This window comes from Phoca vitulina, unplaced genomic scaffold (genome assembly GCF_004348235.1).
Source record: "Phoca vitulina isolate PV1807 unplaced genomic scaffold, GSC_HSeal_1.0 scaffold9, whole genome shotgun sequence".
In the NCBI taxonomy this organism is placed as follows: domain Eukaryota; kingdom Metazoa; phylum Chordata; class Mammalia; order Carnivora; family Phocidae; genus Phoca; species Phoca vitulina.
The window spans coordinates 15,706,188-15,720,100 of record NW_022589712.1 but is presented as its reverse complement, the minus strand read 5'-3'; the positions used below and the strand labels follow the sequence as shown (position 1 = coordinate 15,720,100).

Genomic DNA, 13,913 nt, shown 5'->3' with positions numbered 1-13,913 from the left:
TCTCATACCTAATAGACTTTTGAACCATTCGAAATTTTGAATTAAGCAGCGAATATGAGAATTGAATCAAGACTTTGTAAAGGCTCCTTTACAAGACAAACTAAGCCCATCTACCTTCCCTCCCTGCTCCTCTGTATCCTGGAACTTGGACCCATGAACTGATTTCCAACAGTTAGTCCAAATCCATGCTAGAAAACCAGAATCATTGCCATATAATTTCGGGAAGCTTCTGAAAGCTGGGAAGATGGAGTTGGATTCACGGAGGAAAGCACAGCCCCAAACATGATGGGAGTGTTTTAGGGGTCTCTACATTCAAAGGCAAGAGATGTCCTACTTCTGAGTTAGAGTGGGCCCGCACATCCTTCAGCGTCAGTGGATGGGGACAGCTCCCGAGAGGGAAACAGGCACCGTCCCGTGACCCCTATGCTGGGCTGCAGCACGGGAGCCTGAGTGTGGTCCTGAGGCCCGCGCCTCAGTGTCCCGCCCAGCCCGGGGGACCCCTCACGTCACAGTCACAGACTTGCATGTGTACTGTGCCTCCTATAGGCAGTGAAAAGCATCTTCCTCAAAGGAAAGCAGTATATTGTGGCACTTTTTTTTTTTAAGATTGATTTATTTATTCGAGAGAGAGCACGAACAGGAGGGGCAGAGGAAAAGGAAGAGAGAATTTCAAGCAGACTCCCACTGAGCCTGGAGCCTGATGTGGGGCTTGATCTCAACACCCTGGGATCACGACTGAGCCAAAACCAAGAGTTGGACGCTCAACCGACTGTGCCACCCAGGTGCCCCGATTGCAGCACTTTTTTTAAGGAAAGGGCAACCTTTTCTCACCTCGTGGATGGCATCCGAAGGACTAGCCGTGGCCCTGAGTGTGCACAGGCCTGGTAGTGGAACATCGGCGAGTCCTGGGTCCTGCCCTCTCTGATCTCTGCAGGTAAGCTGGGGTCGTCAGAAATCAGGGCCACTGACCGGTAAAAATGAGGATCAAAGCCAGGAATCACCGGCGTCAAAAGTAAACGTGCATCACGAAACGTGACGCCGAAGCCAGCAAAGGGACGCTCACAATGGCCAAGGAAAACAAGATGGCAAGTCCTGTGGGATGAGCCTTTACAAAGAATACCATCGGTATCCTCAGAAGACTGAGAGAGCCTTCATACAAGGAAAAATGCCTGCTGTGAAAAAAAGAGATGAAAATCTTGGAAGGAAGACCATGGTGTGAAAATAAAAATCGAGTTCGTGGGCTGGATAAGAGAATAAGCCTTAAGTGAATTAGAGAGGGCAGGGCAAGCCTAGGAATTCTGTCTGAACACGGTACCAAAGGGAAAGCTGTAAGTGTAAAGAAAAAGGCGGAAGACATGGGAGACCCATCAAGAAGTTCTAATATGCATCGCATAGGAGGCCCAGGTGAGAGCAACAGAAGGGAGGGAAGAATGTGTTCAGCGAAATAATAGAAAGCAAATGCACCGGCTTGATGGAAAACATGAATTTGCACATTTGAGACTCTGACAAGGGCCACGCAGGATGAGTGTAACACTCACACCAACACTAAGGGTACAACAAAATTCCGAAGAGCTGCCACAGACAAAAAAGTCCTGGCTGGTCCCTCAGGAGCGAGCCCCGAGTGGGCATCAGAGTTCTCACCGGCAGCACTCAATGCGAAGTGGCCCTGGGAAATGGATTCCGACTCCTGAAGGAAAAGGAGTTTTTAGACTCCTTGAGAAGAAAAGCAACAACAGTCGGGCGTGCTGAGTAGAAGATGCAAAAGCAGTAGCCCAGACAAGTCGGACACGTCAGCGGCCGCTGCAGGTGTGAATGTCACGGACGGGAAATGCAGAGCCCCGAAAGAAGAGACCATTTTGACATCGTAAAAAGTTAAGCTCTTGAATATGAGAAGTGGACACATACAAAAACATCAAAAGACCAGTAACAGAGTGGGAGGGAATGTTTGCATTAGCTATAACGAAGGAGTAATGCACCAGACTTAAAAAGAGCTTCCACGATATGCTACTCACATACTCTGCTCCCAGTGCGGCCTTCACTGCTCACCTTTGCCGCCGGGGCTGCCTGGGGGCGCCTGGGGGGGGGGCTCAGGCGGTGGGGCGTCTGCCTTCGGCTGGGGTCATGATCTCAGGGTCCTGGATGGAGCCCCGCATCGGCGGGGAGTCTGCTGCTCCCTCTCCCTCTGCCCCTCCCCCTGCTCGTGCGCATGCTCTCTGTAATAAATAAAATCTTAAAAAAAACAAAAAACCGGGACTGCGTGTCCCACAACTCCCTCTTTCCTTTGCCTGCGCTCTTTATCTTGCATGTTTTCTGCCTCTCCCTCAAACGTGAGTTTTATACGGGCAGGGCTTTTATTGTCAGAGCTGCGAACTTTGTGATAGAGCAGTATAGGTATTCAATAATTGCTAAATAAATGCATAGAATAAGAGCAGTTTGTAAACACAGATAAAATGCCAACAAGTGATCGTAAAACTGCAAGTTAAAACAATGAGGTACTATTTACCCGTGCGCTTATAAAAACAAATAAATTAGTATTGAATGTTACTGAGTTTACAAAGAAGTAGAGGCCTTTATACAGTGTTCGTTGGAGTTTAAATTAGTAAAGTGTCTTGGATGATTGTTTTACTAAGATTTGAAATGACCCAAGAATTCAGCTTTAGGATATAGAAAAAGTAAAGGTGGAGGAATTTTTGCCCATGTGCGAGAAAAAAAAAAAATCTATGTATAGGGGTATTAACTGCAGCATTATTTGTAATGGTGAAATTTGAAACAGTCTAAACATCCATCAGGAGGGGCAGTTTCATATCTTCCGTACATCATTCTGTACCGTAGATATGGCAGGTGAAAATATTATAGTGCCCATAGGGGAAGTAGCAAGTAGAGTTCTCATCCTGATTGGGAAATGCAAAGAATAAAAAAAAAAAAAAAATTACACATGAAAATAATTTGAAGTCTGTAGTTTAATCCAGGTTATATTAAGAAAAAGCCAGCATACATGTTCCTGTATGTATATAAACACAGAATGGAAGCGGGAAAGATGTACACCAACTTCTGACATGAGTTACTTCTGAAAAAGGGTTGGGAATGAGGGGGTATTGGTAACTAAGCCCTTACACACTTTCTCCAAGTATTTTTGTACTGTAACCAGGTACTGGAGAGATGGGAGGTTAATAATGGCTGTGATTTGAATGCCTGTTAAGTGCCTTATAATCATTACACATAGTGCATCTGGTTTGTAATCTGGTTGACAAATGGAAAGGCAGGCATATTATCTTCAGTTACTTACCCAGGGTTGTATCTTGTACTGCTTTATGTATACATTTATTTTTAAATAAAAAGATTATATTTATGAGCTTTAACTATTTTCTTTAACCACAAGACTCTATTGACATTTTTTTTTTAAAAGATATACTTACTTGAGAGAGAGGAAAGGGGGCAGGGGAGGAGCAGAGGGAGAGGGAGACTTCCTGCTGAATGCAGAGTCCGATGCGGAGCTCGATCTCACCACCCAAGATGATGACCTGAGCCGAATTCAGGAGTTGAACGCTCAACCGACTGAAGCACTCAGGCACCCCTGACATATTTTTATGTTAGTAAAGGTAGATCTATATCATCGTTTTTTAATGGCTCTATTACTCCTCTTGTGGATGTACTGTAACCAATTCATCCAGTTCCTGTAAATGGACACTTAGGGTACTTGTTATGTTGGACTATCATAAGCTGCAGGAACGTACACACATATTTGTGTGGATTGTCTGATGATATCCTTAGGACACATTCCCGGATCTGCAATTGAAGAGTCAAAGTTGTTGATACACATTTCAGTGATACACATTTCAACATTACCTTCCAGAAAAGCCATGTTGATTCACATACATCCAACATCGCATATTGTCCTTTGTGTAAATTTGTGAAAAACAATGAAAATCTCTATATAATTCCGAAATACTTTATTTGCAAAACAAAAATGAGCAGCCTGATACTAGGTACATCTTTCAGTCAATAAGATTAATAAGTGGGGGCGCCTGGGTGGCTCAGTTGTTAAGCATCTGCCATCGGCTTGGGTCATAATCCCACGGTTCTGGGATCGAGTCCCACATCCGGCTCCCTGCTCAGCAGGAAGTCTGCTTCTCCCTCTCCCACTCCCCCTGCTTCTTTTCCCTCTCTCGCCATGTATCTGTCAAATAAATGAATAAAATCTTTTAAAAAATAAAAATTAAATTAAATTAATAATTATTTCTTTTTTAAAGATTTTATTTGTTTGTCAGAGAAAGAGCGAGCAGAGAGAGAGATAGCACAAGCAGGGGGAGCGGCGGGTAGAGGGAGAAGCAGGCTCCCCGCTAAGCAAGGAGCCCGATGTGGGACTCGATCCCAGGACCCTGAGATCATGAACTGAGCCGAAGGCAGATGCTTAACCCACTGAGCCACCCAGGGGTCCCAATAAGTGATACTTAAATTGACCTAATTTGTTTCATTTTCGATGTTTTTCAAGGTACAAAATTTTGAAGTTATAATGACTACAAATGTAGAGCTTATATGTGTATTATAAATGCTACTTAATTACTTACATAGTTAATATTTTAAGAGTATCTCTAGTTTCATGTTTTGCATAGAAAGCCTCAAAATTTTCAGGCATTTTTAATGTGCACCGTTTATAATGGAATAGTAGTATAGAGAATCCTAAATATCATACAATGAAAAGTCACTGATGTTTGGAATGGGTTATATTGAAAATGTAATAATTGAGCATAGTTGTATTTGATTTTCAGGTAATATTTTTTCACTACATCCGTGACTAATGAAATCTCAACCTGGAAGTAGCCAGAAAGCTCCTTATTTCCTTCATTTCCTTTCTTGTCAGTGACAGAAAGGGACAATAAAATGTTTCCAAAGGTGACCCCTGCCCATTTCCTCTCTATGTAAGCTTGCACTTGGCTGCCGCACAGGCCCCTTGGGAAGAAGAGAATTCAGGCAGAGCCGAATGAAGTGATTTTGTCCAGTGGCTGAACCATGAGGAGGAGGAAGGCATGTTCCTCGTTTCTCTCGTGGTTCCTGTTGGACCGCGTATAGGCTGCAGGGAGAGCCAGGAGAGGGACTAGGAAGGCCCAGACATATTTCACGGAAAGTCGCTTCCGTCCAGTGTTCATTGCTGGGCACTTCAAGGTCTCATGGGGCCAAGCCCCCATGGGCAGCGTAAATTTGATTCTGTGTCACCTTTTGACTTGGGGGGACTATACACAACGGGGTGTCCACACTGCTGTGTGAAGCTCTAACTCTGGGAAACTGGCCCCAGCACCATCTCTCACTGTCTGCTCCTCATCTCTTTGCTGGACAGACAAATGCTACCCCTTGGACACACCAACGATAACAGTGGAGGCGGCCAGCAGGTATTTATTTAGGGGACATGTACTGAGTGCCTGCTGGGTTTCACACCCCGTCCTCCACGCTGGGGACTCAGGGGTAAAGCCTTCCCAAGGTTCTTGCCTTCGTGGCACCACTTTCGGTCGTGGAGAGACATGCGTCAGACAGTCGCGTTAATCATTAATTACAAGTCTGAGACATGCTGCAAAAGCCAACCACAGAGTGCCACGGGCGGGGGTCGCAGCGGTCCAGCCAGGCTGAGTCCTGCTCAGCAGAACAAAATCAAAGAAGTGCCTGGTCATCAGTAGAGAGCCCGCCCCAGAGGGCACCAAGCACAAGACCGTGCATGTTTCCAGCAGTGCAAACACTTGCGAATGCGAGATTGGCGCTTTGAGGCTGGACGCCCCCCCCCCCGCCAGGCCTTCAGGAAATTAATTGCTGAAATACCGCCCCTGGTGCAAATGGACATCCAGATGGCACTGTCGCTGACCAGTACTTCTGCTTTGCCTTTTCAGGCACAGTTTGACATCGCAGTGGCCAGCGAGATCATGGCAGTGCTGGCCTTGACTGACAGCCTGGAGGACATGAAGGAGCGGCTGGGAAGAATGGTGGTGGCCAGTGACAAAAATGGGCAGCCTGTGACAGCAGAAGATTTGGTGAGTGTGTCCATCTCAGGAGCTCGAGAGAGCTCGCCGTGGCCCTGTCCTGTGTTCAGAAGAATGGAGGTCTTCTTACCAGCATGTGTCATAGAAATCCCAGGCCATGTCTACACTCACGTTTTCCCCTCACAAGCCTGTTTGTTTTACAGCGTCTATAATGTGCTCGTCCCTGGCTGCAACCAGAGCACGTGACATTTATTTCCTAAGCTTTCCAGGACTCTTGGCAGCCCCGATCTGCGCTCTCTGCGCTGGGCGGGGCAACCTGTTAGCTCACGGCTTTTTCACAAAGGGCGATCATGCCTGCTTTAAATGGAGGACAGATTGCCTTTCCAAAGAATAAGAAGAAAGTGACTGCACCTGTATGAAAGGGAAGATAGAGTGAAAATTGGCCCTGGCTTGTTTAATTCTGTGTTTTATATTCGGGTGTCCCGTTACGACACCAGATCTTCCTCTTAATCCGTTTTACTCATCCTGCTCCCCTTTGAGTGCAATGATGCCATCTCTTAGCTTCCTGGGTATCCTGGCGCGTCACTGCGTCTTGTGAGCGCTCATTCTAATCTGGCATGCTCATCTTTTTTCCTCTTCGTAATTACTTTGCTGTTAACTTAAACCCCATTGGTGGTATAGCTGTTTCATGTGCTTGTGCGTAGGTAGGACGTAGGCGTTGGGAAAGCCATTAAGCACTCTGATCTTCAGCTAACTTTCCCACATACGGCTCACATACCGTGATGGCAGCTAAAATGCACGCTGATAGTTGGAAACAGAAAAGGCAAATTAATATTTTAATTCTGAGGGCTTAGGATGTAATTGGAATCCTTTGCCAGAGTGTCTTGATTACTTTTTGGCCACTTTTGGAGAGATGAATCTGACCGACTCATCTCGTAGGTCTCATAAACTCAATTAGGTATTTTTATTAGCAGCCCCTAGGATGCTTCATGTAAAGCTTGACAAGAAAACCCAAATCCAGCTTGCTGTAAAGGTACTGTTTTTTAAACATTACGAACATTGCGACGTTTCTACGGAAACTAACATATTATGGTTTCTGTATCAGTATATTTCCCTGTATCCTCTTAATCTTAGGTATCAATAAATATGCATCCGAAATAGTTTGAAACTTAATCTGCAAATATGATTTCTCTACATTTATTTTTGCGTGTGTGTGATAAAAACCTCAGATCTGAAAATAAATCCCAAGTTTACTCTTTTTAGTCATCTTTTGTGTCTCTTGTTTACAAAAAGCTCCTAACTTCTTCCGATTATGTTTTATGCAGCTGGAACTATCAATAGCTGGTCTTTCATGGAAAATTGAGGGAGGTTTTAGGAGCTTCTGTCTTTTGGTTTCACTACTTTATAATTTTTTTATATACTCTGATTTGGCCAAAAGGACTTACGTATTGCCATGAGAATTCGAGTAGATGGCTTCTAAACGTTTCTCCTAAGATGATCGATTTTGGCATCCTCTGGAAGAATGTATCCAGACTCTCTCCCCCTGGACTCGGGATATGGAACAGGTGCAGGGTTCAGAGTGACCATGACAGCCTCAGAGCTACTCTCTCTTCATGGGCTCGAGGATAGTCAATGTGTTAGGAGCAACATAAGATGAGAGATGTCCCAGGAAAATAAGGAGGTGCACACTACCTGAGGCAGTCCAATCGAAATGTCCACCTTCCATCCTTCTCTAGTTTCTTGCTTATACTGGGAAGTATAAGCAAACACAGCATCCAGAAAGCTCAGCGGACATCTACTTTGCTGTCTGCTTTGTGTAAAGAATAGAGAACTAATTTCTTTGAGCCCTTCCTGGCCAACAGCTTTCACAGTAAAACATCCTAATATTATTTGTAACAGGTAGGTGACATTTCTTATACTTTGTACAGGAAAGCAGAAAATAAATTGGATTTTCCTGTAAACCTTACACCCTCAAGATTCTGCCACCTGATGTGTTGAGATCTGTGACGTGCCATATTTATCTTTTCAAGGCGATGTTCCCACGGCATTTACTCATGGTTGCCTTATGGTCTCGGTGTTTTGAAGGCACTTGGCCAGTGTCTGTCGAAAAGGTGGAAGGGTTTTGTATTGTGGGTTTTGTTTTTCTAAAGCTTTCCTTGTGGACTTTTTTTGGCCCACTTTTTCCAGCAGTTCTCAGATTTCTCCCCTGTTTCTTTCTTCTCCCATCTGTCTTTTCCAGGAATGGGAAACGGGGGCGCAGTGGGAGCCCCACCCAGAGCTTTGTGGGCTTGGGAGGAGGCAGCTGCATTTTATGTGCGGGTGACATCAGCTCTGTTCCAGGCAGACAGACAGCCGGAGGCACAGAAAACGAGAAGCTTTTCCAATGTAGCCGCTTACTGAGTGCCTTCTCTCTCTGGGGGATGATGCATTGGGAAACCAGTGGTTTCTTCGTTGCTTTTAGAAAAATGGGTGCTTTTAGACCTTCCCCTTTACCCCTCTCCGTTTCCTGCTCAGTCAACAGCCTGATTTTCCTACTTCATCTGATTTCTTCAGGCAATAGCATAATCTCTGGTAATGAAAAAATAATGTGCGTAATTGCCAGAAGACACTTTTAGGCAGACTGAAAGATCTGCTTTATGGCAAGCCTCGTAAACACCATCAAGGAAGGTTTTCTTAAAAAAGGCGAGGACTGCCAGTTCCCCATCACATCACATCTTAGAATGGTTGACATCCATTCAAGTGGGGGAGAGAAGGTTCCAGCCTGTGTTCCCTGCAGCTCGGAGGTGAGCGCAGCCTGTGGGAATGCCCCCCTGTGAGGCAGGCTGCTCAGAAACGGCCACAAGATTCACCTTGGCACAGATGATCTTTTGTCAGCAATCTAAAGCAGGTTTTGTTTTGTTTTGTTTTGTTTCTCTCCTTTAGGGGGTCACAGGTGCCTTGACAGTTTTGATGAAAGATGCAATAAAACCAAATCTGATGCAGACCCTGGAAGTAAGTGATTTTCTTTTTATAGAAATTGTTGACGTCAGAGAAAGACAATTATCATATGATCTCACTGATACGCGGAATTTAAGAAACAAGGCAGAGGATCATAGGGGAAGAGAGGAAAAAAATGAAACAAGGTGAAACCAGAGACGAAACCATAAGAGACTCTTAATCTTAGGAAACAAATTGAGGGTTGCTGGAGGGGAGGGGGGTGGGGGGATGGGGTGGCTGGGTGATGGACTTTGGGGAGGGTATGTGTTGTGGTGAGCACTGGGTGTTGTGTAAGACTGATGAACCACAGACCACTACTCCTGAAACAAATAATACATTCTATGTTAATAATTAAAAAAAAATATTTATTGTGATAAATTAAAGGTCATAATAGCTGCTAGTATTGAATTAAGTCTACAATTATTTTTTACATATTAAAAAACATTTAAATATTTAAAAAAAGAAATTGTTGGCATTGCATTCATTGCATTGCGTGTACATCCCCACACAACGTGAGCATTTCCAGCCAATGTGAGCCCACAGGGAGCATCAGAATAAGTCCTTGGACATCCGAAAAAGTTAAAAGTGTATGTATAGATTCTTTCCTTGGGTAATGCAGTAGAAACATAAAAATTCCGTATCTAATATGTCGGTAAGTTGTGGAGTGATGTTTACGTGATGTTTTCTGTTTTGCCTTTTTTGGACTTAGCTTCTCATAATCATTAGGTTTAGGGTTTTTTGGTTTGTTTTTCCCAAACAAAACACAGAGTATATGCTGAGAAATGCTTCCCAGGAAAACATGCTGTACCCCCCTTTCATGAGATTTGCCCTGCTCTTGCCCAGAGGACAAGTAGGTTGGAGGAAGACAAGCAGAACCTCCATCCATTTATTCATTCAGCCGATAGAAAGCTCAGTTTGAATGTACCCTCTGCCATTTACTGACTGTGACCTTGGCCAAGTGTTTACTAATCTCAGCCTCTGTTTTCCCCCATGTAAAATGGTGATAGTAATGAAGACTAACTTAGCAGGGCTATTGTGAAGATTCAGTATTCACTGAACCCATGACTTGGGCAGACCTTGCGGTAGGAGCTTAGGACAACAAAGTCCCACCCTCTTGGAGCTTGTCCCTTAGTGGGGGAGACAGAGGATGGAGAAATGAGTCAGTACATAGCATGTCAGCTGGTGGCGAGGACTGAATTAGAAAAATAAGAGGGAATGAGAGAACAGAGAGCAAGGTGGGTGGCGTCTGATGACCAGAGATGTGAACAAACCAGGAGACTGAGCTGCGTGTGAGGAAGAGCTTTCTGGGCAGAGGGTAACATGTAACGCAAAGGCCTGTGGGCAGGGATTTGCTGTATAGTCAGAAAGGCTCCAGCAGAGAACAAGAATCCAGATGCAAGGCAACATGACAGAAATGGCAGAACCAGCCAGACCTGGAAGGTCCGAGGTGAGGGTGCAGTGCTGAGCCGGGGGGTGAGAGCACAAGCACCTTCTTAGTGGGGCCTCTCCTTCCTGCAGCATGAGCTCCTTCCTCTCTCCTGCCATTCCATCGGCATGCAAGCAGGCTCTGATATAAGTCGTCTTAAAACAAAACAAAACAGTCCCCAAAATTCCCAGTACCCAGTGTCCCCACCCAGCTACTGCTCCATTTCTCTGCTCTCTGTCACAGTCAAATACTAATGTCTATGACCTGGGTCTCCGCTTTGTCACCTGCCTCTCCTCAGTAACTTCAGCCTGACCTGAGCTTCCACGTCTCCTGGATGCTCCTGTCATGGTCACCTGTCCCTCCGTATGACCAAGTCTTTGTTTCTCTGTCCTTCTCTGTGTGGCCTCTTCACAGGGTCCGACCCAGCTGATGTTTCTTCTTTCTGGAGCCCTTGGTTCTTCTGGCTTCTGGGACAGCTCGTGGCCCTGGGCCTCCCACTGTCTTCCCCTCCATCTTGTTTGCTGGCCTGGCCTTGGCTCAGCTTCTAAATGTCAGAGGGTCTGAGCCCTCACTTCTCCAGCTGTACTTCCCCCCCCATCAGCCACGTGCTGACCCCCAAACTTTTTTTTTTTAAGATTTCATTTATTTATTTGAGAGAGAGAGTGAGCACCAGCAAATGGAGTGGCAGAGGGAGAGGGAAAAGCAGGCTCCCCACCGAGCAGAGAGCCCGATGTGGGGCTCCATCCCAGGACCTGGGAACACGACCTGAGCCGAAGGCAGATGCTTAACCGACTGAGCCACCCAGGTGCCCCATGACCCCTGAACTCTTGTTCTGAATCTCGTGACCTCAGAATTTCAGAGTTATGGATGTACCGAGAGCCACTGCATATCAAACTTGGTTATAAAATAGGGTCTTTGATTTCAAACCTAGTCAGCGGTTCCAGCCAAAATCCTAGAAGTCGTCCTGGAGCCCGGTTCCCTCTCCCTGGCACCCCCCCATCTCCATCCCTGCAGAGCCTCCCTCCCTCCCTGAAGCGTCTCCAACCTGTCCACTTCTCTCGCTGCCCCGGCCTCCAGCGTACCCTCCCACCTTGCCACAGTGGTTACTGCTAACACTCTTTCTTCCAGAATCCTTTCTCTGCTCAGCCACCCGAGAGCTCTGAAACTGAATCAGGTCCTTAGAGCTCTTGGGTGGTTTACCCTGGTCCTCATTCTGGCTGGAAACCCTGCAGGATCTGGCCCTTCCCTGCCTCTTCCCTCATTCTCTCTCTCCCTGCCTCCTGATTTCATGTGTCTGGCTCCTTCTTGTCCATTAGGACTCATGTCCTTTAAATCTCAGCACCCTGGAGAGGCCTTCCCAGGCCACTGAGTCCAACACAGCCCCAGTCATGAGTCCTACCACTGTCTTGTCATTCTGGGCGTGGCACGGAGTATCATCCAAGAGTTTCCTACTTCTTTGTCCGTCCATCCACCAGGACGGGAGCAGGACCTTTTCCACCTGGCTCACCACCAGATCGCAGCTGCTAGAAAGTGCTTCGCACATATTAGGTGCTCAGCAAACATTTGTTGAATAATTAAATGAATACTTACTATTTTTACTATATGGCTCCTAAAAATATATATTTGTTTAATAAATAAGTGAATGAAAATAAAAAACTTATAAAGAAACATACTTTGCTTCCTCATAACACTTCTCCCTTAAAAATGAACATGTTATTATCATCATTATTAGGGATAATCAGCTTACTGTTTTAAATACTTATCTTTATTTTATTTTTTTAAGATTTTATTTATTTATTTGACAGAGAGAGACACAGCGAGAGGGAACACAAGCAGGGGGAGTGGGAGAGGGAGAAGCAGGCTTCCCGCGGAGCAGGGAGCCCGATGCGGGGCTCGATCCCAGGACCCTGGGATCAGAACCTGAGCCTAAGGCAGACGCTTAACGACTGAGCCACCCAGGAGCCCCAAATACTTATCTTTCTTAAATTAAAAATTACGTACACTTTGGGCACCTGGGTGGCTCAGTCAGTTGGGCATCTGCCTTCGGCTCAGGTCACGATCCTGGATTCTGGGATCAAGTCCCGTGTCGGGCTCTCTGCTTGGCAGGGAGTCTGCTTCTCCCTCTCCCTCTGCCCCTCTCCCCTGCTTGTGCATGCTCTCTCTCTTTCTCTCACACATAAATAAAATCTTTAAAAGAAATTACTCACACCTTTAAGATAAAACCCATTCTAAAAGTCTAGCTTCTATTAGGGAATGGGCTGCTCCTAGACCATTCTTGTGGTACTCACATTTCTGTCTATTTTTCATTTAAGGCTAGGACACTTTGTCATTACTTTAACCTACAGTGGGCATCGTTTAAAAAGTAAACACAACATTCAGTGAAAATATCTGCATGTATGAATTCTGCTACCTGGGTCCTTATCATTCCAGATGACCTGGCTAATGAGTGACACTAGGAATCTAAATCGTCCAGTAGTCTGAAAATCATTGATCAATGTACAGATTGTGCTCTAGTGCTCATGTTCGGATACACTTGATTGTTACTCCCATAGCGGACTTCCAAGGGTTACCGTTCTGCGGGTTGCCGGGAGACTGGTAGTTCTCAGTTCTGCACGTTAAAATCTCCTGGAAAGATTTTTTTTTTTTTTAAGATGTTATTTATTTATTTGAGAGAGAGAGGGAGAGCAGGAGTGCAAGCGGGGGGAGGACCACAGGCAGAGAGAGAGGGAACCTCAAGCAGACTCCGCACTCAGTGCAGAGCCCAACACGGGGCTCGATCTCAGGACCCTACCATCATGATCTGAGCCAAAATCAAAAGAGTTGGCCACTCAGTCGACTGAAGCCACCCAGAGGCCCCATCATAGTTTTTTAACTAAGTACTTAACTCTGTGTACTGTATCATAGCCATAAATATTAGGTGAGCATGTGAGCATGTGTGTCTCTGTGTTTCAGTGTCTAATAATGATGTTCGACAAATTTGTCCATTCAGACTCCAGACTAGGAGTTTGAAAAACAGGGCTCTAATACTGCTTTAGTGAGTAATTCACGGTGAGGCCGTTAATTTTAAATTAAAACGCTGCTGACCTAGTCCTTAGAGTGGTTATCTCAGGAACAGTGAGGTGTTCATGCTGATCTGGCCACACCCTGTCACCTGTCCCTCGCCAGAGACCAGTGTTTGGTGCTTCTCAGACCGAGGGCCTCACTGAATGCCGCAGTGTGTAGACCCAGGGACGGAGCCTGTGACCTTGTCCTCACAATACTGTCCCCAGCTCCACTAGCTTACCACAGGCAGCCACGTTCCCGGACTGCAAGGGGAGGTGATGGAGACTTGAAGTTCTTCTAAACAGTGTTTTCTTCAGAGCTTTTAAAAGGTTTATCTGGACAGAAGTGAGAAGTTAAAGAGAGGTATACAGATCTAGACACTAGACACACACATGAAAATATCCATAGGCACCTACGTTTGGATTTCCTATCGCCAGCTTTATTTCCACAGACATTTGTGTGACCTCATCAGGACCCTGTCATTGTGCCTCCTGAGGACTCTG

The 13,913-nt window shown here is 45.6% G+C and overlaps 1 protein-coding gene across 2 annotated transcripts in view; it reads left to right on the top strand.

Annotated features, from left to right (window-relative positions):
* Positions 1-13,913, top strand: part of MTHFD1L (methylenetetrahydrofolate dehydrogenase (NADP+ dependent) 1 like) — a 182,811-nt gene that overhangs the window by 64,631 nt on the left and 104,267 nt on the right. The window contains exons 18-19 of one of the 2 annotated variants that reach the window (XM_032407667.1): positions 5,877-6,017; positions 8,889-8,957. In XM_032407667.1, coding sequence (XP_032263558.1) covers positions 5,877-6,017; positions 8,889-8,957 — 210 coding nt within the window. Of the gene's footprint in view, positions 1-5,876; positions 6,018-7,334; positions 8,750-8,888; positions 8,958-13,913 lie in introns of those variants that run through there. The other variant, XM_032407668.1, reaches the window with a different exon arrangement.